Genomic DNA, 7,991 nt, shown 5'->3' on the forward strand with positions numbered 1-7,991 from the left:
TTAAAAAAAAAGCCAGAACTAAATCTTCTCTTTAATCCTCAATTCACTCCACCCTGAATGTACATTACAACAGACTGATGACACGATGACAGAGAATTTTATCCAAGCAACACCACCTTGCTGTTGTAACCCAGAGATCTTATACCAAGGAACTCAACTACAATCAGTGTCACAGAGATGAAACGTCAGCACCTATCCCTCCAGGTCATAGGTATCAAAAGGAAACCGGGCATCCAAAGGTAAATGTATATCTATAAACCCCATAATATTAGAATATCAGTATATGGATATGGCAAAATATATTTGTTTTCTTTTCTAATGTGTGAGAAAGCAAACAACACTGAAATAAACCTGGGGTTTAACTACCAGTGAAAAAAGTTACACAAGAAATATGTTTATAACAGCATAGACAACAAAATGTATGACAGTTGCTCATTTGGTAAGCAGGGTATATACCCTGTGTTCCAAACGCTGTGTACAATACTAAACCATACTTTTCTGTCTTTGTACAAAAAAAAAATTGCACAAAAATCACTTGAGAAGAATATTAAAAGACAGTACAGTTCATATAAGCAGCGAGAAAACAGATTCCAACCTGAGAATATGCAGCACATGCACCCATGTACACACACTGAAGACTGCCACATGGACTAACAGACTAAATGATTGTAACAGCCTGACTGTTATCCTGGAGTGGTCATCTCTGGAGACAGAGCTGCCAAACTTTCAAATCTCTGAATGTAAAAGCATTTTCAAAAACTTTTAATTATTATCAGGTTTCAAGAACAGTGATTCAACAAGGGATATCCACCAACCTAGTCTAGAGTCCTAGCTTGTGGGGAGATGATTCTAATTTGTTTTTGAAGAAGCAAGGGATGAAAACACCAGTGGAACAAGAAAGTTTTCTTCCTTAATCTAATTTTAGGAAATATGTGAGCAATTTTTGCAGAAGTTTCCCAGAGATAGTGCATAGAGCATGAGACAGACAGAGCCTGGAAAATTACAGCTCAAATGTTTAAAGCTGGTAATCAGCAGGGGCTGTAAACAGTATCTTTCATTTTAAAGTGACCTGATTCCTGACATGCTAGAACATGGAATTAGTAACTTAAACATTGTCACAAGTATCTTCTTGGGTATAACAAACATTTCCACAGTCACAACAGCAACTTGATATGAACAAGGCTGATTTCTAGATGGTGGGGAGAAAAAACAGCAGAAGCATCATTCAGACAATTACACTGTTATCAAGCATATAATACTGGGGGTGGGGAAAGACCAAACAATTGAAACAACAAAAACCACTAATAGAATACATCAAATTATTCCAATATCTTCTCAAGGGCTCCATGAGGCATTAGGCAGCTTTTCTTCATCAGTATCCATAAATCTGAAATTGCAACCACCCTTCACACCATTCTGCTTTCATTTCTGTTTGTCACTCTAACATTTCACCCACAAGTCTGTGTCCAATTTAAGTAATTCAGGAGCTAAGACAAATTTTACTTAGTTCTTCTATATCATCTGCAGGTGGATCTGTGGCCTGGGACACAGAGATGCATTCACAATTCAAGGTACCATAATGCACTTGTTTCAAAGCAAAACCATGAGCTACTGAAAGAAGAAGTGTGACAGTTTATGCACAGTTTTCTATCATCACATATTATCAATTCTTCTTTGCAATCCTCTTAGTGGTAGGAACCAGGTTATCATTCCCCTCCTATAATTTCTTTAGAAACAACAAAAAACAAACCTTGAAATAAAGAGCCATTTTGCTTTCCCTTTCCATCTCTCACTGCCACATCCCCAAATAACATTTTAGTTCATGTGGGTTAACTACTACTTACTATATAGTTTTCTAATATGTAACAGGTAAAGCCATAGCCCGATTTCCTTAACCTTCATTATTTAAAGAGAAAAAAATTTGAACTCCATACTGAAGTAGGAAAATATTTATTTTTGCTCTAAATAGAAACATTTTTGAATGACTGCTAAACTGTGCAAAATTCCACTGTCTCCATCAGATTTTTTTAAATGATTCTTAGCAATGTTCTGATATTCCATACTTACCTTGTAAAGTTTTTGCCATTTTTCAGCATGCCAAGCATTTTTCTCATCTGTCATTGTCTTGATTCAAATTCACATGCGAAGTTGAAGAAAAATACAGATTAAGTAAATCCACAAACTATCTTCAGATAATCTAAAATGCTTTTAACTATTTTGCTACAGTACTATTTTTACTGGGCATTTTAGAATGCACAAGTTAGCATGGGGGGGAGAGGAACCACAACCAAAAACCCTCCCCAAAAAGCAGATAGGGAACCTTCTACAATCTTTACCTTGAATGAAATTATATTACATACGTGTCATTCTGAATTTCCAGCAATTATAAAAAGTCTTGAAGTTAACAATATGCAATTTAGGTGGTTTTTAACCAAAACTACAGATTTCAAAAGATGAGGCTGTATGAACATTTTAACTTCAGGAAATTTGTTCAGCTTTGCTATGCTAAAGGTACGAGAGAAAACCAGAGCCCTGGTTTCTAAAATAGCACATTCAGATTATCTGACTCAAAAGGAAACTGAAGAGAATAAGCTGAAAAAATGCCAGTAAGTTATATTATTCCTTTTCAAAATTTAATCTCCTAATGTTTCCCTAATAGGTTCTCAAGTGTGACTGGATAATAGAAGTGATATCTTAATGATTTTGTGAATAATGGGTTTTATTAAGTTAAAGCAAACAGCCAGAACAATACATATGCAACTTCTACTACACACAATATAAAGAACGTAAATTATAACCTCTGTAAAACAAAAGAAAAGGTACTCAAAAAGCCAACACAGTGGTTACGGACTATTCCATCCCCGATGACCAGTTGGGTTGTGAGTAAAGAACAGTTGTCGTTTGCTTATTTAAACTGAAACAGCATGAAATACAGAATCAAGTATAAATAAAAAGTTAATGGAGTTACACGGACTCTATGAGAACAAACTCTAGATTAGTGAGGGGGGAAAAAAAAAGACACTTACTACTAAAAGAGATCACGAGTAGGCTCAGGTTTCAATTCTTAGTGGTAAGGGACAACAGGAGAAATTACCCAGGATTTTTGTAACAATTCCTTTAATAATACACCACTTTCATAACCAGAAGTGTTTTACACTTGCACAATGTTAATAACTTTATTATACATGGAAGCCTGTAATAGGCTGATTACACAATAAGACTGCAAACAACCACTGGTACCTTCCTGACAACAGAAAAGTACGTAAGACTGAAACATCACCAAGAGTACATAAAAAACCATCATCATAAACATCACCAAAATTACATTAAAAAACTAATTAAAAAATACATTTGCAAAAAGTGGTTTAGAGCAGTGCCACTGCCTTTCAGCAGCTTTGAATGGCCACCAGTATTTCTAGCAGGTTTCCATGGCTCCACAGGCATTAATCAGGATTCACATATAATAAATAATGTACCACAAAATATACATAAAGTAAGGCAATAATTCCAAAGAAAAGTTCTGTTGATATTAACAAGCCACTCAAGTTCTACTTTTGTAGTTGATGTCATCACCAGAAGCCTTTGATGGAATTGCAGCCTTAGGCCCTAAAAGCCTGCCATGATGAACTGCTGCAAGCCCCTCTCTCTGTAAAGAGCTTCAGTGACACCACTGGTACCCAGCTGGGCACAGGGGTCCATGTTAGCTGATCCTGATGCAGGATAAGGGCCTTAATATGTACAATTGGGAGTATATTATTTGTTATTGTACATGGAAACCTCGACATAGTTCTAAAACATGTGGGTGTTCATTGTTCATCATCTGATGTCTTAAGACATCAGAAAGCACATCATAAGATATGCACTTTCTGGAATGTAAATCTTTTCAGCTAGCTAGCTAGCTATTAAGTTGGGGTGAGAGAGTGAGCAGGGAATAAGGGAAAGAAAAGGGTGAGGGGACCACCAAGACCAAGTCCAGAGGAACCAGGAACACAATAAAATAGAGGAACCCTTTTACACTAAAAGAACATATAAAAGGGGAAGAGCAAGAGATGGACTTTTCTGAACCATGTATAATAAATAATGTATCCCAAAAGCCTATCTGGATTACGACTGTAGTTTCAAGTGGGGGTTCTAATGACATGAACCAGATGCACACACTTTGTTCTCATGGTTTGAGAACATAGTTTGAGAACAGAATCTCTTTACGGAATTACAGTCTCATGCAGAAGTTCTGGGGACATTACTGTTCAGATTAAAGCTACCGTGCTGGGCTCATCCTACAGACCCAAGAGTATTTGCTCCACCTGCCTGGAATGAGCGTCACCTGGAAGAACAGGAGTACTTTAAAAACAACAAGATTTAGGTAGCAAAATTCTTTCAGATCAGCCGACATAAAAGACAGCAATTTGAAATGTCATAGATCCCTTCCTCAAAAAGCTGAGATATATTTGTCATCATCTGTAAATTGGAAGTTCCAATACACTAACGGTGCATAGAATTCCCATGCTTCATTACACTTTCCTGAGAGTAAAGCAATTAGAATAAACCTCAGTCCTAGGAAAAAAGTTAATTTTTTGCATTTAAAACTTTTGGGCTATTCCCTGACAATCTACATAATGTAAATTTGATTGCTAAACATTGTCACTTGAACAAAAACACTATTTTAAACTATTGATTTTTGATTAAAAACCATAATAAACAGAGCTAAAAAAAAAAAATCACACTAACAAAATAAACTAAATATGAAAAGTTGCATTGAAAGGGCATGTTACATTATTCTTAATAGGACCGTGTAGAAACATTCCAATGGCAGTGTTGTCAAAGTAAAACAAATTACATTAAGAAGACCCCACAGCCTAGTCAGTCAGGACCTTACCTGTAACTCTGGCTGGTTGGGGTTTTTACTCGTGTACTACATGGCTCACTTACATCAGACATCATATTTGTATACCCTGAGAAATCTGACACTGAAGTCCTTACTCTATGGTCCACTTCTCCATTAGAGTTAGTGATAAAAGTCATTGGCACCCTGCTGCCCGACTTAAACTGAGAACCAAACGCTTGTGCAAAGTTCTCGATCTGGTAGGTTGCTCTAGGCTCTATGTCCTTCTGAGGATCTATCTGGCTAGTTAACTCCTGAGATGGGATCTGAAAGCTTGTTGAGGATTCTAAGTTTTTCTGTTCCTTCTGGCCAGTCAGTTTCTGAGATGCTGACTGGTAGTTAGACGAAGTCTCTAAGTTTTTCTGCGGATCAATGAGATCATCCAGCTCTTGAGAAGGAGTCAACTGTTGATGCGAAGCCTCCAAAGCAGACAAATAAAAGCCTGGCTGAGATCCAAGCAACATCCCAAATGGAGGTTTTGGCAACGCAGTTGGCAATACTGAGGTAACAGATTGGTTGAAGCCACACTCAAGTGGAGATGTAGTGTATATCTGTTTGTCTGGAAACAGAGTGTGGTTATGGAGAGTCGAAGACAAGCTAACAAACTGGAAACTGGGTCCAAAAGCAAAACCAGTGCTATTGGTTGTTCTTTCAAAGGCTTGTTGGAGGTATTTTGAGTATTCTTGCAACATGCTTGCCTTATCATTTGAAACTGTTTGAGAGTTAGGGCTCAAGTTTTCTTCCTGAACCATCTCTGAATGTTCTCCTGAGGTGTGCAAGTCCACACGCTGTTCAGTTATACTGAAAGGATCTTCTTTCTGGCCTTCTGATTTGTGAGAATACTGGTCCAAAAGGCTCTGTAAGACTTCATCAGGAATACCAGACTTGTCGTGGCAAGACTTTATTTCACTATTTAAAGATGCTGAATCAATGAGAGATAAAGGAGCTTCGTTATCCATAACACTAACACCTGGAGACTGGATGACGGACTGCTGGGAAGTCATGTGTCCAACATTAAGTGAAAAGGCACTGTTACTGCTTGCAGTTTGTAAGTATCTTCTTTTCTTGGAAAACTGCATGGCATCATCGTAATTGCTACTTATTTGACCCGGTTTACCACCTGTACTTTGGAGAAGGCCAATAGTTTCTACACCAGTATTGGCTACTAGGCCCAGAGAGCCACTCTGTTTCCCAGACAGTGGTTTTTGCCCCAAAATATCTGGCAGTGGTGATACAAAATTAAGGTAATTTTTTTCTGCTTGCTTTTTTCAAGACCAATTTTGGCACCTTTTTCTGAAGTTCTTCTATGCCTGTGCCAACTAGACCACCACTGGAAGACACAATAGGAATATCAACTGCATAACTTGGCATGGCCACATTACTTGTAACTTGAGATTCAGCTATTTTGCTGCTACACTTGTTTCCTTTGTTTTCAGTGGATGTACTTTTTGTTTTACTTTTTCTCCTTGAGGAACTTGTATTTCCCTGAGACAATGCAGCCAAGCTACCCATGCTGTTTGATGATCCAGGCTCCATTCCAGGCCCTGCTTTACCTATGGCTTCACCACATGTTCTTCTGTGCTTCAACAGTCTATCAGTCCTTGAAAAATACTGCTGACAAGTGTCACATTTGTATGGCTTTTCTCCACTATGCGTCCTCTTGTGTCTTTCCATGTGGTACTTCTGGATGAACTTCATACTGCACTGGTCACACCCAAAAGGCTTCTCTCTACTGTGGATCTTCTCGTGTCTCTGCAGTAAGTACTTCTGGATGAAGCCCATGCTGCACTGGCTGCACTGGAAAGGCCTCTCTCCGGTGTGGATGAGCACGTGCCTGCGTAAGTGATAGGAACTCCTGAAGGCAGCACTGCAGTGTTCGCAGACGTGAGGTTTCTGGCTGGGGGACGCAACGGCACCTTCCCCATCTCCCACCAGGGGGGGTTTGGATGAAGCGCTTGGCTTCCGCTTGGCTTTGATTCCCTGAGTTTCTGGCTTTGGCCTCTTTGCCTTCTTGACCTGGGCGTCGTGCTTTGGCTCACCTGCGCTCCCTGGGGCGCCCTCGCCTCTGCCGGTCAGCAGCAGCTCTCGGTGGGGATGCTGGTGCAGGTGGTGAAGAAGGCTGAGGTCCTGGATCACGCTCTGGCCGGCTCCTTCGCCGCTGCCGCCGCCCAGGCCGGGGGGTCTCTCCTCCGCCGCTCCCCCGAAGAGCCCCCCGTAGTGGTGATGGTGCTGCGGCTGCTGCTCCTCCTCCTCCTGCTCGCTGGGCTTCTCTTGCTTGATGCTCACCAGGGACTGCAGAAAGCCCCAGGGGCTCCTCTGCGAGGAGGGCGCGGAGGGGAAAGCCCCCGCCGGCTCCTTCTTGAAAGTCACGTCCTGCGGGGGCGGAGGCGCCGGGGGCTCGCCCGCCGTGGAGGAAGCGGCGGCGGCGGCCGGAGGTAACACGCACTGCGGGGGGTGCTGGGCCGGCGGGGGGGGCGCGGTCGCCCGGGCGAAGCTGGTGACCGGGGGCAGGCGGTGGTTGAACATCACCATGCCGGGGGGGAACGTGGGCTCCATGGCCGCCGCCCTCTTGCCGCCGCCGAGGAAGCCGCTGCCGAGTTTCATCCCCCAGGAAGGCGGGCCGGAGAGGAGGCGCGGCCCAGAGGGGCTGCGGGACCCGCCGCCCGCACCCGCCCGCCCGCCGGACCGCGCTGGCTCAGCGGGCGGCTCCCGCGGCGGCCCCGCAGCCGCCGCCCGGGCGCATCGCCGGCTCCCGTCCCGCGCCCGCGGCGGCCCCGGCCCGGCTGCACTCACGGCTCCCGCCGCCGCCGCCAGTTACAAATATCGCCGCGTCCGCTCCACAATGGAATTAGCAGCGCCCGCCCCGCCGCACATGCGCGCCGCGCGGCACGCTGGGAGCGCCGGCGGCGCTCGGCCGCGGGCGCGCAGGCGCGGGGCGGGGGGCGGCGCGGGGGGCGCGGGCCGGGCCGGGCCGGGCGGGACCCACCGCTGCACCGCCAGGGCGGCCACGGGCGGCCCCCGCCCCGCACGGCCGGATAACGGGACCGGCACCGCCCGCGGGCGCAGCGCAGGTGCCGCCCCGCGAGCGCGCGGCAGCGCCGGTCACGCC

The 7,991-nt window shown here is 44.0% G+C and overlaps 1 protein-coding gene across 1 annotated transcript; it reads right to left on the reverse strand.

Annotated features, from left to right (window-relative positions):
- Nucleotides 1-2,096: 2,096 nt before the first annotated feature.
- Nucleotides 2,097-7,438, reverse strand: ZNF281 (zinc finger protein 281). Its single transcript, XM_017832968.1, is given in 2 exon segments — nucleotides 2,097-6,136; nucleotides 6,138-7,438. Coding segments are annotated over 2 exon segments (2,565 nt in total). The 3' UTR covers nucleotides 2,097-4,872.
- Between the last annotated feature and the right edge of the window lie 553 nt (nucleotides 7,439-7,991).

The sequence above is a fragment of the Lepidothrix coronata genome, unplaced genomic scaffold, assembly GCF_001604755.1.
Source record: "Lepidothrix coronata isolate B3197 unplaced genomic scaffold, Lepidothrix_coronata-1.0 Scaffold209, whole genome shotgun sequence".
NCBI classification, from domain to species: Eukaryota; Metazoa; Chordata; class Aves; order Passeriformes; family Pipridae; genus Lepidothrix; species Lepidothrix coronata.